Source organism: Xenopus laevis, chromosome 2S (assembly GCF_017654675.1).
Source record: "Xenopus laevis strain J_2021 chromosome 2S, Xenopus_laevis_v10.1, whole genome shotgun sequence".
In the NCBI taxonomy this organism is placed as follows: Eukaryota; Metazoa; Chordata; class Amphibia; order Anura; family Pipidae; genus Xenopus; species Xenopus laevis.
In genome coordinates this window covers 57,466,058-57,487,317 of record NC_054374.1, presented here as the reverse complement: position 1 = coordinate 57,487,317, position 21,260 = coordinate 57,466,058, and the positions used below count along the sequence as shown (strand labels likewise).

At 39.8% G+C, this 21,260-nt stretch overlaps 1 protein-coding gene across 4 annotated transcripts in view; it reads right to left on the bottom strand.

The window, feature by feature from the left end:
- Positions 1-21,260, bottom strand: part of LOC108709441 (inositol 1,4,5-trisphosphate receptor type 3) — a 187,013-nt gene that overhangs the window by 92,069 nt on the left and 73,684 nt on the right. For all 4 annotated transcript variants that reach the window (XM_041583821.1, XM_018249260.2, XM_018249263.2 and 1 more), the window contains 3 exons: positions 19,971-20,121; positions 13,684-13,883; positions 2,231-2,360 (listed from right to left, as the gene is read on the bottom strand). In XM_041583821.1, the coding sequence (XP_041439755.1) occupies positions 2,231-2,360; positions 13,684-13,883; positions 19,971-20,121 (481 nt within the window). The remainder of the gene's footprint in view (positions 1-2,230; positions 2,361-13,683; positions 13,884-19,970; positions 20,122-21,260) is intronic.

Here is a 21,260-nt window from a genome sequence, read left to right as displayed (position 1 = left end):
ATTTAGCAAGAGTTTTGGTTACTTTTTTTAAGGTAATTGGGGCTTGAGGTTTTATGACTTATAAACTTTTAAATGACTGAAAATAAATTCAGTTTATTTACCTTCTTTCAGTCTGCTCTCCTTTAACTTGGATCTTCTACTTTGATTTTCTCTTTTTGTAACTTCTGTTCTCAGCATGCCACTATTCCCTTTATAATTTCTGTTTTCTCCAATTGGTTCTTTTCTGCTCTTATTTTCCCCTTGTATCTCCCATTTCATATCCAATTTTCTCTCTGACATTCTTCTTTCCATTTTTTCTAATGTTTAACTATATTTTATTTTAACCTCTTATGTATCCATTTTCTGTCCAGCCATTTTTTTTTTGCTGAACTATACTTTTCTGTTCCATCCACTCTTATGCCATCTTATTTCTCGGCTAGGCACATTAAGGATTTAATTAAGGATCAGGCAGTCTCCTGTATTGTAACACGCACTGAGTCACTTTGTGCTGATTTCAGATTAAGCACACTAAAAAGTGTTTTTTTTGCACAATAATTTCTGAGCACTTGTACTCTAGCACATTTAGGAAGTTATTTTTAATTGGTTGATGAATTGTATATGAAGATTCTCATGTATCCAGGTCATGATATACAGTATCTAGCAGAATTGAGTCAAAGTCAATTGGACATTTAGAGTTTTTCTTGAAAGAATTCTTCAGTTCAACTTAATTCTAACAGATATTGGTTGATTAATTAAACACTTGCTTCGTAGTTTGAATTGTGATAGTGAATAATAAGAGGGACAAAAGTTACAGTGTAACAAAGACTCCAAAAAAAGGGTTGTCTATCTTTCTTCCAATTCTGCAACTGAATTATACCCTTGCGGGTTACGCTATCTTAGGGAATTTCTTTTAGTTAATAGGAATAGTTCTTGTTCCTTTTCCCAATTGTAATTTCTATTTAAGGCTACCATTTGAGTCAATTCCCAAAATACAAATAAATACAAATTCCAGTTCCCCTAAGCCAAGCATCAAAGAGACAAGAGGATGAAGGTCACTGCTCCATAGAGCTTACATCCAAATGGGAGGGTAATGTACAGACACAAACAGGAGCATATTAAGTGCTGCAGGTTACAATGGTTGACATCAGTGCCAATTCCAAGTTTGGGGGGTATGCAAGTAATCCAAGAGGTAGTCAAAGTCTATTTCTGAAGAGATTGGGGAGAAATTCAGAGATGGCATTCCAAATGTAAGTAGCAGAAAGACCGTGTAAAATTAATATACGTTTCTAAAAAAGGCTAGAGTGAGCCGATGTCTAACATAATAGAACACAATGTAACATCCTGCTTTTCAGCTCTCTAACTCTGAGTTAGTCAGCAACTTTAAGGGGGTCACATGGGACATAACTGTTAAGTGAGCTTGCAGTAAGCTGACCATCCGTCCCCGTCCCACAGGGACAGGTCCTGTTTCAGGACTTTGGTCCCCATAGAGAATTGCCCTGTGGAGCGTCCCTGTCTGGAAGAATATTTATAACAAATCCCTGTGGCAGAAATATTATTAGAGCCAGCACTTGTTTTTTACCACCTGGGGGCGCAGAGCAAGCAGGAGCCTGTATTAGGCAGAAGAAATGAAACTTGGGGAAGCAGAAAGCAGAAGAGCTACAGCAGGAGGACAGATTGTGTATGTGGGAGAATGGTTTGATTTTCCCGCCCCATTGTGTTTCCTTTTGGTGAGGGAAAGAACTTTGCTCCTCACTCACTGTGTGAAAAATCCTGGTGGCTTGCAAATTGGTAGATACCCCTCTCTCCCCCAACCCACGACCTATCAATACAGACAGAGAATGCTTTTAAGAATAATTAATGTATTCCTCCTATGAAGCAAATTGGAGAGGCTGTACGTTTTAGCATTTCTCTGCATCCACTAGTGGTTAGGCAGATTTCCACTTAGTTTGACCTTGACGGACATTTTTTTTTCAATCTCATCTACTATATTACTATATTACCTCCCCAGTAAATGCCCCTAAAATAAAATAAATATTAGAAAAATTGGTAGTTCTTACATGTATTTGTTGAGTAAAAAAGGCAAGGATAGTAAAAGAGAAAGAAAAAAACAGGTAAAATATTTTCTGAGTGGTTCACTAGCACCTCTGTCACAAATTATTTTGCTGTTTATTTGTGCGTTTCTTGGCATTGGCAATATGATAACCAAAAATACCTTTGGTATAGATAGACATGACAGTGACATATAAATTACTTGTGGAATCAAAAGCTGGAGCTGTTCCATCTGCTGCATTGTCCTGCATAGGGAACACCTCAACAAATTCCTTCTTGAACACAGACAGAAGATATGATATTCTATAGTCCAGTCTTACATTGAGGATGAACTTGTAACAGAACAAAAAAAAACAACATAGGTATATTAGTTAATGCTTAATAATAAGCACTTGACAGTAAATAAAAATCCTGTACATAAGAAAAACTGTTCTGGTATTTACTAGTTAGCCTAGAGACTAATGGGGGAATGTAATAAAAGTCGGTAATGGAAAAACTATTCGCAATGCGAAATGTTATGCCTTTGCGTGAACAAATTTTGCTTTGCGCGAATTTAATATAGCTTTTGCGAACCTGGAAACTGTTTAGCGCCCACTTCTGACAGTGGAAGACCGTATGCGAATTTTATAGTTTGCGCCAAAGTGCAGTAAATGTAATAAAACTTCTTACTAAAAAAAGTCGTTATGTTAGCTCCAAAGGATTACGACACCTTCAAGCACTACTTAAGAGTGCGCAATTAAAATTTGCAATGCAATAACAGTTTAAGGAACAATATTACATTGCAAGATGTGGATTTTTATTCTTATTGGTGCGAATTGTTTTGCTTTTTGAAACTTTTACTACATTCCCCCATAAGTGCCTTATCTATTAAAATGTGAGTTTGCTGGGGGAAAAGTGTTTTAAAGGAATAGCAATATTATGTACTGTTGCCTTTCACCACTACTCCTGTGTAGCCATGGGAGTAGCCATTCAAGCACAGGGCACACAGTGGATAACAGATAATTTCTGTAAATTTCCATTATACCACTACAGAGCTTATCTGTTATCTGCTGTGTATCCTGTGTCTTTTCTCCTTTTTCAACTTTGAATAGCTGCCCCACATTTGCAAGACACAGTTTAGCATAATGTACAGTCGTTTTAAAAACACCATCAAAGGCAATACAGTATACCCCAGCATACTTTAATTCCTCGATAGCTGTAAAGGGAAAAATGCCCTGTATAAGTTATTACCCTTTCTATTCCTTTGTTGCTAATGACTTAGTTTATATTCAACATGGGTACAAAAATAGATTAGACAGAAGGAATTTGACTAATTTAATACTTTTGGCTATGATCAAGTGTAGTACAGGCAGGGGCAGATTTTCATCAAAGCTTGAGGAGAATCCTATTTTCCTAAAGAAATTCCCCTCCAAAAAAAAATCTAATTAAAATTAAAATAAAAATCCTCCTGAACAATGTGCCTATTACTAATTGTCCGATGAGCCTAAGGAGCTCGCATGGGGGAGGGGCAGAGGGGTGCTGCTGACTAGTGTCCGTAGAATAAAATCCCTACCTAGAGACTAGTGATGTAATCACAAGATTTCACACTGAAAATCTCAGTAGGTGTGACTGAGCTTTACCCAGGATGGTTGTTTCTGCTGGTGATCAGGGCCAGGACCACTCCTGCCATGAGGCAAGGTTAGAACCTTGCCTCAGACAGCAGTGCACGGGCAGTTGCAAGGGGCCAACAGACAAAGCAGCTGCTTATTAGGGATGTAGCGAACGTCGGAAAAAAAGTTTGCGGACATATTCGCGAACTTGCGTCAAAAATGCGAACGGTTCGCGAACGTCGCGAACCCCATAGACTTCAATGGGAAGGCGAATTTTAAAAGCTAGAAAAGACATTTCTGGCCAGAAAAATTATTTTAAAGGGTGCAATGACCTGGACAGTGGCATGCCAGAGGGGGATCAAGGGCAAAAATGTATCGGAAAAATACATTGTTGACACAGCGCTGCGTTTTGTGCTGTAAAGGGCAGAAATCACACTACATTTCTAAACCTGTGTAATAAAATGCTTTAAAACGTCCGGCGTCTACATGTAAAGGTTACAGCCTGTTCACACGCAAAGACGAAACGCGGCGCTTACTGCAACGCAAAAAAACGCAAAGAGCTTTAATGAATGATACCGTCAAGTGAGCAAATGATAGTTGTTAATTACTAGTTGAGCTTGTCACCTCCAGGATGTTCGTCCTGTTGGTGGCAATATTTCTGTAGTGCTGTGTTTAGCAGTCACCGTGCTTGTGCGCACGTGCACGGTCAGGCAGAGGTAATTCAATGTACAGTGAAGTGAACCAAAAAACACTGATTCTGCAGTGTGGGCCCAGTTTTGGTCTACTTTATTGATCACCTGCGGTGACCATAAAAGATGCGATTTTGCCACTGTTGCAGAACCCTGAAAAATTAGGCATGTGTACTTTCCTGAAAAATTATGTTTTTTTTGTCGCAGCCACTGAACCAGAAGGCCAGAAACAATATGCCATATAAATGCTGAAAATATTCTTTTTTTTTTGTCGCAGCCACTGCAGCACAGAGGCCAGAAAAAATATGCCATATAAATGCAAACAATATTAATTTTTTTTTGTCGCAGCCACTGCAGCACAGAGGCCAGGAAAAATATGCCATATAAATGCAAACAATATTAATTTTTTTTTGTCGCAGCCACTGCAGCACAGAGGCCAGAAAAAATATGCCATATAAATGCAAACAATATTCATTTTTTTTTGTCGCAGCCACTGCAGCACAGAGGCCAGGAAAAATATGCCATATAAATGCTGAAAATATTCATTTATTTTTGTCGCAGCCACTGAAGCACAGAGGCCAGAAACAATATGCCATATAAATGCTGAAAATATTCATTTTTTTTTGTCACAGCCACTGAAGCACAGAGGCCAGAAAAAATATGCCATATAAATGCTGAAAATATTCATTTATTTTTGTCGCAGCCACTGAAGCACAGAGGCCAGAAACAATATGCCATATAAATGCTGAAAATATTCATTTTTTTTTTGTCACAGCCACTGCAGCACAGAGGCCGGAAAAAATATGCCATACAAATGATGAAAATATTCATTTATTTTTGTCGCAGCCACTGAAGCACAGAGGCCAGAAACAATATGCCATATAAATGCTGAAAATATTCATTTTTTTTGTCACAGCCACTGAAGCACAGAGGCCAGAAACAATATGCCATATAAATGCTGAAAATATTCATTTTTTTTTGTCACAGCCACTGCAGCACAGAGGCCAGAAAAAATATGCCATACAAATGATGAAAATATTCATTTATTTTTGTCGCAGCCACTGAAGCACAGAGGCCAGAAACAATATGCCATATAAATGCTGAAAATATTCATTTTTTTTGTCACAGCCACTGAAGCACAGAGGCCAGAAACAATATGCCGTATAAATGCTGAAAATATTCTTTTTTTTTTGTCACAGCCACTGAAGCACAGAGGCCAGAAAAAATATGCCATATAAATGCTGAAAATATTCATTTATTTTTGTCGCAGCCACTGAAGCACAGAGGCCAGAAACAATATGCCATATAAATGCTGAAAATATTCATTTTTTTTTGTCGCAGCCACTGAAGCACAGAGGTCAGAAAAACTCAGGATTTACCTGGATTCAAATTAAACCAGTAGGGTTTGCACCCTAGTTTGTAACGGTGGTGGAGGGAGGAGGACGCTAAAGGACAGCTGTGTGTGGAGTCATGAGGCGTGCAGAGAAGGACAGCTGCATGGGGAGTCAGAAACTCAGAACAAGTCTTCCGGCGTGCAGTAACCCTCCGAGATCCACCCCTCATTCATTTTAATAAAGGTCAGGTAATCCACACTTTTGTGACCTAGGCGAGTTCTCTTCTCAGTTACAATCCCTCCTGCTGCACTGAAGGTCCTTTCTGAGAGGACACTTGAGGCGGGGCAAGACAAGAGGTTCATGGCAAATTGTGACAGCTCTGGCCACAGATCAAGCCTGCGCACCCAGTAGTCCAGGGGTTCATCGCTCCTCAGAGTGTCGATATCTGCAGTTAATGCCAGGTAGTCCGCTACCTGCCGGTTGAGGCGTTCTTTGAGGGTGGATCCAGAAGGGTTCTGGCGCTGCCTTGGACAAAAAAACATTTGCATGTCTGACGTTACAGAGTGGCCAAAGTGCTTTGTCCTTGCAGGTGCGCTCGTGGCAGGATTACTGGCACCTCTGCCCCTGGAATGTTGATGAGTTCCTGAAGTGACATCACCCTTAAAAGCATTGTACAACATGTTTTGCAGGCTGGTTTGTAAATGCAGCATCCTTTCAGACTTGTGGTATGTTGGTAACATTTCTGCCACTTTATGCTTGTACCGAGGGTCTAGTAGAGTCGCGACCCAGTACAGGTCCTTCTCCTTAAGCCTCTTGATACGGGGGTCCTTCAACAGGCATGACAGCATGAAAGACCCCATTCTCACAAGGTTGGATGCAGAGGTATCCATCTCCGCTTCCTCGTTATCAAGGACTGCATCATCCACGGTCTCCTCCCCCCAGCCACGTACAAGACCAGGGGTCCCCAAAAGGTCACCACTAGCCCCCTGTGAAGCCTGCTCCTGTTGGTCCTCCTCCTCCACAAAGCCACCTTCCTCCTCTGACTCCACTTCTGACACCTCTCCCTGCGTTGCAGCAGGTGCCTGGGTTCGTTCTGGTGATTCCGACCAGAAATCGTGCGCTTCCTGCTCCTCGTCACGCTGGTCTACAGCCTCATCTGTCACTCGTCGCACGGCACGCTCCAGGAAGAAAGCAAAGGGTATTAGGTCGCTGATGGTGCCTTCGGTGCGACTGACCATATTTGTAACCTCTTCAAAAGGGCGCATGAGCCTGCAGGCATCGCGCATAAGCACCCAGTAACGGGGGAAAAAAATCCCCAGCTCTGCAGATCCAGTCCTACCACCCAGTTCAAACAGGTATTCGTTGACGGCTCTTTGTTGTTGCAGCAGACGTTCCAACATGAGGAGCGCTGAATTCCAGCGAGTCTGGCTGTCGCAAATCAAACGCCTGACTGGCATGTTGTACCGCTGCTGAATGTCAGCAAGGCGTGCCATGGCTGTATAGGAACGTCTGAAATGGGCCGACACCTTCCTGGACTGCCTGAGAACGTCCTGGAATCCTGGGTACTTTGAGACAAAACGTTGGACTATTAAATTCAGAACATGTGCCATGCAGGGCACATGTGTTAAATTGCCCAGTCTCAGTGCTGCCAACAGATTGCTTCCATTGTCACGCACCACTTTTCCGATCTTCAGTTGGTGTGGGGTCAGCCACTGATCGGCCTGTGACTGCAGAGATGACAGGAGTACAGATCCGGTATGGTTTCTGCTTTCCAGGCACGTCATCCCCAAGACAGCATGACAACGGCGTACCTGGCACGTCGCATAGCCTAGGGGGAGCTGGGGGTGCACAGGTGTGGAGGAGGAGGACCCAGCAGCAGAGGAGGAAGAAGAGGAAGAAGACGAGGTAGAGAGCGAAGGAGGAGTAGAGGTGGTGGCAGAACCGCGTGCAATCCGTGGCGGTGACACCAACTCCACTGTCGTTGTTGAGCCACACATTCCCTGCTTCCCAGCCATTACCAAGTTCACCCAGTGGGCAGTGTAGGTGACATACCTGCCCTGACCATGCTTGGAGGACCATGCGTCAGTAGTCATATGGACCTTTGGCCCAACACTAAGTGACAGAGATGCGGTGACTTGGCTCTGCACATGGTGGTACAGGTGTGGTATTCCCTTTTTTGAAAAAAAATTGCGGCTGGGTACCTTCCACTGCGGTGTCCCAATTGCTACAAATTTGCGGAAGGCCTCAGAGTCCACCAGCTGGTATGGTAAAAGCTGGCGGGCTAAGAGTGCAGACAAGCCAGCTGTCAGACGCCGGGCAAGGGGGTGACTCGCAGACATTGGCTTCTTACGCTCAAACATGGCCCTCACAGAAACTTGGCTGGGGGCAGATGACTGGGAATGGGAACTGGTGGTCAAGGTGGAAGGCGGAGTGGAGGGTGGTTCAGACGGGTCAAGGACAGCAGAGGTAGAGCAGTAAGATGCTGGACCAGAAGGAGGGTGGCTTTTAGTTTGCCTGTTGCCTTTGAGGTGTTGCTCCCAAAGTGCTTTGTGCTTGCCGTTCATGTGCCTTCGCATAGAAGTTGTACCTATGTGGCTGTTGGGCTTCCCAAGACTCAGTTTCTGACTGCACTCATTGCAAATTACAACGCATTTGTCAGAGACACGCACATTAAAAAAATCCCACACTGCTGACCTTTTTGAAGCTGGCAATCTGGCAGTAACAGTAGAAGTTGGCGGCGTTGGCGGCAATGGCGGGTGCGTTGGCCGGCTGACCACAGGTGCCGATACATGTTGTTGCCCTACTGTTCCCTGCGAGCTGTCCTCCCTGCTTCTTCCAAGTCTTATTCTCCTCCTGCCTCTCTGACTCTCCGTCTCTCCATCTGAACTATCCTCCTCTTGCTCTCTTCTACTGGTCACCCACAAAACATCAATCTCCTCATCATCATTCTCCTCAGATGCATCAATTTCTTCTGACAGCTCACAGAAGGAAGCAGCAGCGGGGACCTCCTCATCACTCATTATGTCCATCTCTGTTGTGTTCTCTGCCAGAATTAAATCTGGTGTAACGTCCTCATCTCCTTCATCTTCTTCTGCCAATAATGGTTGCGCATCACTCAGTTCAAGAAACTCATGTGAAAATAACTCCTCTGACTCCAGTGAAGAAGGGGTGCCGGTGGTGGAGGAAGTGTTACGTGGGGTGGCCATAGCAGTGGAGGATGAGGATGTTGTGGTAAAGTTAGAAACGGTAGAGGATGGGGTGTGCTGTGTAAGCCAGTCAACTACCTCTTCAGCATTTTGGGAGTTCAGGGTCATTGCCTTTTTAAAACTGGGCAATTTCCTAGGGCCACAGGATAGCATAGCAGCACGGCCCCTAGTGCCTCTGCGTGGCGGCCTGCCTTTGCCTGGCATTATTTTTAAAACAAAAACAACAACAACAACTCAGGTGCTGTTTCTGGAGACGGTATTATTATTGATATTTAGACGGAATGTGAACAAGCTCACACAGCTAAGTGGCAGTGGTTTGAAGAACACACTGGGCAAATAATGCCTGCAAGGTCAACGTATACACTACAGCAGTAGTGGATACGGAATATATTATTGCTGCTTGAAAAACGTCACTCAGGTGGTGTTTCTGGAGACGGTATTATTATTGATATTTAGACAGAATGTGAACAAGCTCACACAGCTAAGTGGCAGTGGTTTGAAGAGCACACTGGGCAAATAATGCCTGCAAGGTCAACGTATACACTACAGCAGTGGTGGATACGGAATATATTATTGCTGCTTGAAAAACGTCACTCAGGTGCTGTTTCTGGAGACGGTATTATTATTGATATTTAGACAGAATGTGAACAAGCTTACACAGCTAAGTGGCAGTGGTTTGAAGAACACACTGGGCAAATAATGCCTGCAAGGTCAACGTATACACTACAGCAGTGGTGGATACGGAATATATTATTGCTGCTTGAAAAACGTCACTCAGGTGGTGTTTCTGGAGATGGTATTATTATTGATATTTAGACAGAATGTGAACAAGCTCACACAGCTAAGTGGCAGTGGTTTGAAGAACACACTGGGCAAATAATGCCTGCAAGGTCAACTTATACACTACAGCAGTGGTGGATACGGAATATATTATTGCTGCTTGAAAAACGTCACTCAGGTGGTGTTTCTGGAGACGGTATTATTATTGATATTTAGACAGAATGTGAACAAGCTCACACAGCTAAGTGGCAGTGGTTTGAAGAACACACTGGGCAAATAATGCCTGCAAGGTCAACGTATACACTACAGCAGTGGTGGATACGGAATATATTATTGCTGCTTGAAAAACGTCACTCAGGTGCTGTTTCTGGAGACGGTATTATTATTGATATTTAGACAGAATGTGAACAAGCTTACACAGCTAAGTGGCAGTGGTTTGAAGAACACACTGGGCAAATAATGCCTGCAAGGTCAACGTATACACTACAGCAGTGGTGGATACGGAATATATTATTGCTGCTTGAAAAACGTCACTCAGGTGCTGTTTCTGGAGACGGTATTATTATTGATATTTAGACAGAATGTGAACAAGCTCACACAGCTAAGTGGCAGTGGTTTGAAGAACACACTGGGCAAATAATGCCTGCAAGGTCAACGTATACACTACAGCAGTGGTGGATACGGAATATATTATTGCTGCTTGAAAAACGTCACTCAGGTGCTGTTTCTGGAGACGGTATTATTATTGATATTTAGACAGAATGTGAACAAGCTTACACAGCTAAGTGGCAGTGGTTTGAAGAACACACTGGGCAAATAATGCCTGCAAGGTCAACGTATACACTACAGCAGTGGTGGATACGGAATATATTATTGCTGCTTGAAAAACGTCACTCAGGTGGTGTTTCTGGAGACGGTATTATTATTGATATTTAGACAGAATGTGAACAAGCTCACACAGCTAAGTGGCAGTGGTTTGAAGAACACACTGGGCAAATAATGCCTGCAAGGTCAACTTATACACTACAGCAGTGGTGGATACGGAATATATTATTGCTGCTTGAAAAACGTCACTCAGGTGGTGTTTCTGGAGACGGTATTATTATTGATATTTAGACAGAATGTGAACAAGCTCACACAGCTAAGTGGCAGTGGTTTGAAGAACACACTGGGCAAATAATGCCTGCAAGGTCAACGTATACACTACAGCAGTGGTGGATACGGAATATATTATTGCTGCTTGAAAAACGTCACTCAGGTGGTGTTTCTGGAGACGGTATTATTATTGATATTTAGACAGAATGTGAACAAGCTTACACAGCTAGATGGCAGTTGTTTGAAAATGAAGAACACACTGGGCAAATAATGCCTACAAGTGCACTACTATTGGTGCACTACTATGAAGAACAGCAAACAGCACTGAACACGTTAAAGAACAGTAAGATAAGTAAAATAAAAAAAAATTATATGTATATTAAAAAAAAAAAATTCTCGGGTTGGTGCTGCTGAACTACTAGGAGCAGCACAGTAGCACACCAGTCCCACTCCCCAACACTGCTAGACTAATAGCACTGGGCTCTTATAGTAGCAACTAGCAAAGTAAAAAACAAAAAAGAAAATAAAAGCAGTCCTTACAAGGACTATTGGGTTATTACAGCAGTCAGCAGATGAGATCAGAAGAGATCAGTGCCCACAGCAGGCAGCTACATACAGAGCACTGCAGTAGAAGGTAGATTACTAGCCAGCAAACCTACCTAACCTAAAATGTCCCTCAAATCCCTGCAGACTTCTGTCCCTCCAATACAGAGCAGTATCAAGTAGATTACTAGCCAGCAAACTTACTATCAACTGTCCCTCAAATCACTAACAGCTCTCTCCCTACACTAGCTCTTCCAAGCACACACAGGCAGAATGAAAAAACGCTGCAGGGCTTCAGTTTATATATGGAAGGGGAGTGGTCCAGGGGGTGTGGGGGTGGCCCAGGAGGGAGAGCTTCCTGATTGGCTGCCATGTATCTGCTGGTCTGGGGTGAGAGGGCAAAAAAAAGCGCCAGGTAAGGCGAACCCAAAATGGCGAACGTCGCGCGACGTTCGCGAACATTCGGCGAGCGCGAACAGTCGATGTTCGCGCGAACAAGTTCGCCGGCGAACAGTCCGCGACATCCCTACTGCTTATCCTCCATCTGCTTGTTTGGTATGTGAGGATTCTTTAATACTTACATTACATTACATATATTAGGGATTAAAGGCCTTGTATGTTTATCTGCCTACCAAATAAATATGCCATTATTTGTTACTGGGGTGCTGCCTTAAATTATATCACAGCTTTGCAATTGAATTGATCCCCCTTTGGAAACCAGTAATTGTCTCACACACAAGAAGATGGTGAAAGTTTGTACTCTTACTGTTTTGTTATCCAAACACCCCTAACTTCTATCCTTTCTGTCTTCAACTTCGGTACACCACACCAACAATTCAAGCCTCCCCAGACAAATTTGTGATGGATCTCCGGGTTCCTTCCGACTCCTCCTCATTCGATCTAAAGGTAGGCTTGCATCATTTTAATGACCTAAACATACCACAAAAGCACACAATGGCTTTTTCTGACTACTTCAAACACAGGGTGGACATCTTGCTGCTACAGGAGACACACTTTAGCAAAACTTTCGCACCAAAACATTTGTCAAAACATTACCCTCAGATATACCTGTTAACTCCTCCACCAAAACAAAAAGTGGTGGCTATTCTTATTGCGAAACAAGTTAAGTTTCAACTCAGTAACAAATATGCAGACCCAGAGGTCTATACATTATAATTACTGGCCTTCTCCAGAATCAACTAACCATAATAGCCTCGGTCTATGCCCCTAACACCTCCAAACAAACATTCTAAAGGACTTCTTTAACAAAATGAAAACCTTGGAGGGCAGAGTGATTGTAGGAGGATACTTTAACACAACCATAAACAACAATTTAGATAGGTCACAAGACATACTAGGGTCCCATTACTCACGATAGGGACTCCAAAAGCTTAATCAAACACTATTAGACACATGTAGAGAGAAACATCTGATTGACAGAGATAACTCATTCTACACCAGCTACTCCTGTATTGACTATATCTTCACTAAAGCTACATTACTTCACCACATTCAAACTGCCAAAATACACAACATTACATTGTCAGACCACAGTATGGTGGAGACCACTTTTGCAAAATGGGATGAGATGAGAAAGAGGGGGCACTGGATATTCAACAACGTCCAATGTGACGTGGACGCCTGCATGGAGATTACCAACAAGATGGGATGCCCATAAAGCAGAGATCAGAGGGATACTGATTAAACACACCACATGATATAAAAAAGTTAGGGAGGAGAAAACCCAACAGCTCTTACTCAGACTACATAATCTAGCGGTATCAGATAAACGTAACCCAGAAAATCTGTAGAGAAATACAGGACACGAGAACATAAACTCTCAGAAAACGCAGCCTATATATTGCGTATAAAACACCTATACTACGAATATGCAAAGAAACCTTATACAATTCTAGCCCGCAAGTTGAAAGCCCTACAACCCTCACAAACTATCCACGCGATATGCACCCCAGAGGGGACTATAACGAGAGAGACCAAAAAAAATCCTCAACGTATTTAGCGCCTTTTACACTGACTTATATACAGCAGACAAAGCCCCAGAAGCGAAGTTCAAAGTAAACTTTGTCATCTCAGCAGTATGCGAATACACAGTGTTGGCGAGCTGCTCAGAATTTCTGACCAAATGCCCCGCACTAACAAGGGAAGATCAGGAAATTCTGGCAGCTCCAGTAGACACAGAGGAAATAGAAATAGTGATTAAAAACTCCAAAGCAAGTAAGGCACCCAGCCCAGACAGCTTCACAACAAAATTCAAAACACCTCACCCCCCCACCTGAAAAAAACCAATTTCAAGCGCTCCTAGACGGATCACCCCTAACACAACACATGCAAACATCATAATGATACTTAAGAAATGGTAATTTTAAGTGTTTTAGAAGCATATTGTTTTGTATTGTACCTGTAAAATCTCCAGAATCTTGAGTTTGGTTTCCATAACAATGATGTTCTCCATTGCCATGTCCTTTCTCTTAATTGGGGTCTCCTGGTTGACTGCAGAGCTTAGAGACTGAGATGAGCTGTATCCTGCTTGCTTCCGATTAAGAACCATTGTAGACATCATCTGTCCAACTCCTTGGATGGATCGCCTAACATTTTTTCCTGTACAAATAATGTAGATTTCCAGTAGGCATTAAAAAGTAAATTTACATTAAAAAGTAATTGTCGGCTTTAGACTTTCAAATTACAACTTCTTACCTGTGCTCAAGGACAAAAAAACAAAAATATCACAAGCATATTGAATAGTTTGGTACCACATATGGGATTTCCTAACTACCAAATTTATCTCCCACACGTGTTTGTGTATAAAAACAAAACATTGTAGGGATCATTTACAAGTGCACAATTGTTAACACAATTGTGCTTACTCTTTGATGTAAATCATTTGCAATTGTGCTAAACTTTTTCCAGGTCAGTATGGCGTCATTTTTGGTGTTTGGCGTGAGAGGGGTGTGTGTGCCAGGGTCTTTAGACAAAAGTGCACTGTGCTTATTTTAACAGGGCACTGAAGGAACCCTGAAACTACTGCCTGGTCTGAAGGACCAGTCAATAGGCAGGAAGCAGAACTATATGCAAATTGCATTTTGAAGTAAGTACTGTACCATTAATGAATCGTGTTTTACTTGCAACCAGCTGTGAGGAAGTTATATATACACCATAGTAAACTAACTGTAGATCTTAAAATCACGATAGCTATGGAAATTATGCCTGTCCAAGAAATCATCCAAGCAACCATAAAGGCATTAACAGAATCTGACATCACAGTATCACTCAGTAGGGTACACAACCTCACTGCCCTTACTGTGAACACTATTTGTATAGCTTTAAATGAAAGATGAGTTCATCAAAGTGGAAGTCTTTTATTTTTGTTCTTTTTTTTGTGTGTGAAAAAAACATCCCTGCTATCCGGCCTAAAACTTTACTGAATATTCAAGGTAAGGCCTTATCATACAGAAGAGCATTGGGACCAGCAAAATAAATATGACTTATGACTTTTAAAACACATAATTATGACTTTTAATCTCATAATTATGACTTTGAAAAGTAGAAATTATGATTTTTAATCTCATAATTATGATTTTTAATCTCATAATTATGACTTTTAATCTCATAATTATGACTTTTAGGGGCAAATTTATCAAAGGTCGAGGTGAAGTTTTGAAGTGAAAAACTTAGAATTTCGAGCTATTTTTTGTGTACTTCGACTAGGGAATAGTCATACTTCGATTCGAATTTGAAAAAACTTCGAAATTCAAAGGTCGAATTTTTTTGAAGTACTGTCTCTTTAAGACTTCGAACATTCGCCACCTAAAAGCTGCCGAAGTGATGTTTTAGCCTATGGGGGACCTCCTACAACATATATGGAGGCAATTGGGGGAGTTTGGGAGATCGAAGGTCAAAGTTAAAAAAAACTTTGAATCGATATATGATCGTACGTTTCAAAGTACAATCGGACGATTCGAAGTATGATCATACAATTCGAAGAACAATCATAGGATTCGAAGTAAGCCAAATTCAGCCCACTTCGACCCCCAAAAAAACTTCGACCTCCATTCGATTTTGAATTCGAAGTTTGACGTTTTTTTAACTTCGACCTTTGATAAATATGCCCCCCAAACTCCTTATTATGACTTTTTAAAGTCATAATTATGAGATTAAAAGTCATAATTTTGACTTTTAAAGTCATAATTATCAGTTTAAAAGTCACAATTGTGAGATTTAGGGGCAGATTTATCAAAAGTCAAGGTGAATTTTCAAATTGAAAATTAGAATTTTGAATTTCGAGCTATTTTTGTGTACTTTTGACTAGGGAATAGTCCAAATTCGATTAGAATTTGCAAAAAATTTGAAAATTCGAATATAGAAATTTATCATGTACTTTCTCTTTAAAAATTCGACCGACCATTTGCCATCTAAAAGCTGCCGAATTGCTGTTTCAGACTATGGGGGGCCTCCTAGAACCTATTTGAGGTCAATTGGTGGACTTGAAGTTTTTTTTGGGGGAAAACTTTGAATCTAATTCAATCACTATGCGCTATTCCTTCTATTCTAACTATTAGAATTTGACCGATTGAAAACTGAAATATTGGAACCAAAAAAAACTTTGACGTAATTTCAGGTGGTCTTTTTTAATTTGAGTTTTAAAGTTTTTTCGATTCAAAATTCGACTCTTGATAAATATACCCCTAAAAGTCATAATTTTGACTTTTAAAGGACCAAGGACATCCTTGCAGTAATAACAACAGTGGTCCAATAAGAAAATATTCCATGTCTCTTTGTATTTATTCTTCAGTCAAGCTTTCAAATACGATCCTTAATTTAATCAGTAAACTTCTCTGTGGTACTGGACCATTATATTTGGATCCCGGTGACCCTTGATGGGCACCTTGCCTTCTATGGCCACTTTATAAACTACCTCATATTAATTTGGGATGGTAGGAGGTTATTTACTTAAACGTGTTTTTTTTTCTTTCATATTTTACCAGAAACACTTGATCTAACTCCCATCCACAAATTTAGCTTATTTACTAATATTTCAGGTAAAAAAATTAGGTCCCTAGTAAGGCCTCAGTTTTGGGCTCTAGTCCTTAAAAGGATAAGTAAACCTTAAAAATAAGTGAATGTAAAATTGATGAGGGTCCTATTCTAAGCAGTTTTTCAATGTACATTCATTATTTATTTTTAATTCCAAAATATTAAGGGATACATGTACTGTTTATAGGAAAGAATTTTGTTACAACAGTGCCACCTGCTGGTCATTTTCCCACCAGTCTAACCACCAAGTAGTCAAGGAAGTTGTCAGGAGAAAGAAAGAGGCTGCTCTGATGTTCTTCTGCTTATGAAAGATTTGAGAAAGGTTTTTTATTCATTTTTTTCTCTGGAAAAGAAACAATTACACTTTACAAGTACATTAGAGGACATTATAGACAGAAAGCAGGGGGCCTTTTTACCCATAAAGAGCATCATCGCTCTAGTGACCATCCCTTAAGACTAGAGGAAAAGAACTTTCATTCGAAGCAGCGTAGGTGGTTCTTCACAGTGAGGTTGTGGAATGCACTGCTAGGTGATGTTGTGATGGCTGATTCTGTCAATGCTTTTAAGAGTGGCTTTGATGATTTCTAGGACAAACATAATATAGAAGGCTATTTTGTGAGTATGTGTATGTATGGATGCTGGGTTTCATTTGGAGGGGTTGAACTTGATGGTCATTTTTAAACCCGATTTAACTATGTAACAAGTTTTTAAGAGAAAACCAGCGTTAAACATCCCAAAAAATCATCAATATTAAAAACATCTTGAAATGGTTAAAGGGACAGCTGCCATTCACTTTTACATGAATTCCATACGTTTTAGATGGAATATTTTCAGATTCAGACTTTAAGCAGCTTCGGCACATAATAAATCTGAAAATTTTTGATTTTTTTTTTCCCCTCTAAAAATGTAGTGAAAAAACGCAACTATTATTTATTTTTTAATAAATAACCCCCTGTAGTGTTGAAGCTACATCAAAATTCTTCAGTAGTAACAACATGGTATTACATTTACATTCACTACTCCATTAATTAAATTTTTTAACTATACGAATCACTAGGACAGGAAGATAATCATGTACATCATGTACATGTACATATAAAAAACAACTACTGGTGCCTCCACTATTCAAGTAATAAGGTTTGTTTGCTTAATAATAGTCCATAAAGCAACTAATGAGAGCCAGGAGATTAATAGAACAAAATGAGAATAAAGCTACAACATTAATTAACAAATCTGAGGAAAAGTTGAAACCCACAACAGATTCTGGAAACAGTCCATGATAATGTTCAGGGAATGGCACAAAATAGAAGCAAATATTTGGCAATTTTGGTAACAAATTTGCATTATCCACTAAGGGGCATATTTATCAAGGGTCGAATTTTGAAAAAACTTCGAAATTCAAAAAGACCAACCGAAATTAAGTCGATGTTTTTTTTTGGTCGAATAGGTCCGTTTTTGATCGAGTAGGTCCATATTCGGCCGAATTCGAATGGTACGACTTGAAGGAATAGCACATTCGCTCGAATTTGATTCAAAGTTTTTCCCAAAAAAACATTGATTTTTCAAAGTCCATCAATTGACTCCAAATAGGTCATAGGAGGTCCCCCATAGGCTAAAACAGCAATTCGGCAGGTTTTACATGGTGAATGGTCGAAGTCGAATTTTTAAAGAGACAGTACATAATTAATTTCGATATTCGAATTTTTGAATTTGGACTATTCCCTAGTCGAAGTACACAAAAAATAGCTCGAAATTCAATTTTTTTTCATTTGGAAATTCACCTCAACCTTTGATAAATCTGGCCTTATGTATAACCTCCACTATGGTCACTTAAAAACAACTATAAAAAATATATATACTGCAATATATGTATAATATATATACAAATATATATATGCAATATAAAAAATGCTGACATACAGTGGGAATAATGATTTAGCAAATATTATGGCAAAATGCAGAAAACATATAATGAATGCTAAGGTCAGATGTGAAATGTATGCTTATAAGAAACACAAATTGATTTGTAGATAAAATGGGCAAAAAGGGAAAAATACCAGAATGCAGTTGAAGCTAAATTTGTCATAATGTAACATGGATGTACTACAAGCAGGCTTTAGGGTTGCTTTGTAGAGCACTATAGAGCAATTAAAATACGTGTTTTAAATTTCAATGGGACTGTTTTTTAACAGAGATGCTGAATGCATAGGAACACGCTCTTGGTAGATAAATTGTTTATTCTAGTTTATAGATTTGCACTGGATTTATATTAGATGTATAGCAGAGCCAAAGCACAGGCAGGGATGCCAGCAGAAGGGAGGGTGTGCCAGTGGGTAATGACACCCCAAATACATTGGCAGTGGACACTTTATCCCCAGATACATTATATACAGTGAGAGGCAATAATGCCCAACACTCCAGGCACCCTCTTTCCCTCTGTTATATATGTTATTATTATTAATATTAACATATACTTATAAAGTCTAAAACACTGTACAGTAAGAAAGGGTTATACATCAAGGGGCTATTTTCTAAAACTCTCACTTTATTTTTTTTTTTTAAATTCTACCAAACTCCCAAACCCACAAATAGAACAAAACTTTAGAGAACCATGAAAGCATAAAACATATTTCAAGGGTAAAAGGGACCATCTGCCATTGACTTTTACATGATTTTGACAGGTTGCAGCTGGAGTATTTTCAAATTTTGTTAGCAGCTTGGGGGTATAATTGATCTCTAAAAATTTGATTTTTATCCCATTTAAAACTCGACCTGAGTAAAATGTAGTAAATAACCCCATAAATATAAAATTTACACGGTATACTGATTGATACAAATACAGTTTTGAGCTGTATTAAAAGGGACATAGGTTCAGGGGGTTATTCTTCCACTGTACATAGCCCTGGTAAGGCCCAATCTAGAATATGTCCTACAGTTTTGGTCTCCAGTACTCAAACAGGACATTATTGAATTAGAGAGGGTGCAGAGAAGGGCAACTAAGCTGGTAAAAGGTATGGAAAATCTTAGCTATGAGGAAAGACTGGCCAAGTTAAGGTTGTTCATGCTGGAGAAGAGGCATTTAAGGGGTGATATGATAACTATGTATAAATATAAAAGAGCATCATATAATAATCTCTCTAATCCTTTATTTAGCAGTAGGTTTTTCCAGCTGACACAGTCACCCATTCCGATTAGAAGAAAAGAGGTTGCTGAGCGAGAGCTGTGAAGATGTGGAATTCACTCCCTGAATCAGTCGTACAAGCTGATACATTAGATAGCTTTAAGAAGGGGTTGGATGGCTTTTTAGCAAGTGAGGGAATATAAGGTTATGGAAGATAGCAGATAATCCGAATGCCATCTTGGAGTCAGGAAGGATTTTTTTCCCCCTCTGAGGAGAATTGGAGAGGCTTCAAATGGGGGTTTTTGCCTTCCTCTGGATCAACTAGCACTTAGGCAGGTTATATATAGACTTAGAAAGTTGAACTTGATGGACTTTTGTCTTTTTTCAACCTAATTTACAATGTTAGTATGCTACTATGATATATGTATAGCTTTTTGACATAGCAAAAGGAAGAAATGCAAAAAGTAAAATGTTGCTAAATGGTAAATTAGTAAAGTAGTAGTTCTTCAAACTGCCTCTTAATATGAGCTTACCTGTTCCATCTTCACTGTACATGGCTTGCAGAAGCATTGATTGTGGGTTCTGGACACAATCTATAATTCCTAGGAGAGTTCTTGTCAGTCTCAGCAATTCACTAAAGCTATAGAACCCAAAATATATCAAGTGTCTTGCTAGACTCACCACCTGCAAGAATTAAAAAAGGTAACTTATTATTAGACAATATGACACACTTGAACTAAGTATTTTACAAATCACAAGCAAATAAAGAATGCAATTTCCTAAATCATGGATGGAGTTTATTCTATATGAATAAAAGCAGGTGTATGTATAAAATTGCAAAACATGGAAATTTGGAAAATTAAAGGGAAGGTAAACCCTCAGAATGTTTTCTTTTGCAAACTTTGTTGCAGTTTCTCCACTGGATCATCAAATCAAGATAAAAGCATAGATCAGCACCACAGGCTATGGAAATACGAACAAATAACAGAAACCAGTGCAATATTGTTAACATTCAGTACAGTTACCAGGGTGTTGCAACGCAATTCTGTGTGTCTCTTGAACCATAGAAAGTCTAGGCACCATTTTTATTGTGTGTTCTACAGTACTATAGTGATTTTTACAAAGTGCTATCTCCAAAAACATTTTTCAATCAAATCTAAAACAAGTTGCTTATAGTGCTTTCTTCAAAAGGTAAAATTAATTAAAGCAAGTTGTGGTGTGCTGTGGTTCTTTCTTCTCCCTCTCTGGTGTGTTCCACCTGTGCATAACTGCTGGGAACGACAGTGATGTCACACATGGCGCATTTAGCTGAGGACAGCTTCAGTACGATCAGTATGCGGCTTCTCCTCATGCGTGCTGTTTTTTTCACAAACTCGGATTTTGAAAAATCTGCCCCTAAGTTTTATAATTTATTTTAGTCTATAATAAGTGCTATAATTTGGATGTCTCATCATGCATTTGCAGTTATTTTCTGTTTGCCAGTCCTGCATCTGAAGTATTCATATAAATATATAATCACATATAAGCATGTTTGCTTTGATCACTATGTTTGAATATTTTTGCAAAAATCTTCAGTTTTGAAAATGTTGCGGTCTTTGTGGGAATTTTCTGGTGTTATTCATAAAATAGATATTTTTTATGTTCAAGACAAATTTATTACTGTAATATAACACACACATATATGCATGTACAGTATTTATTCAATTATGTAAGTGCTACAGTTTATGTAAAGGTATTTTGTATAGCCAGTTTTCTTCTCATTCTAGCAAGAATGTAATGCAATAGCAACAAACTAAATAAATGTATATATACACATGTATAAT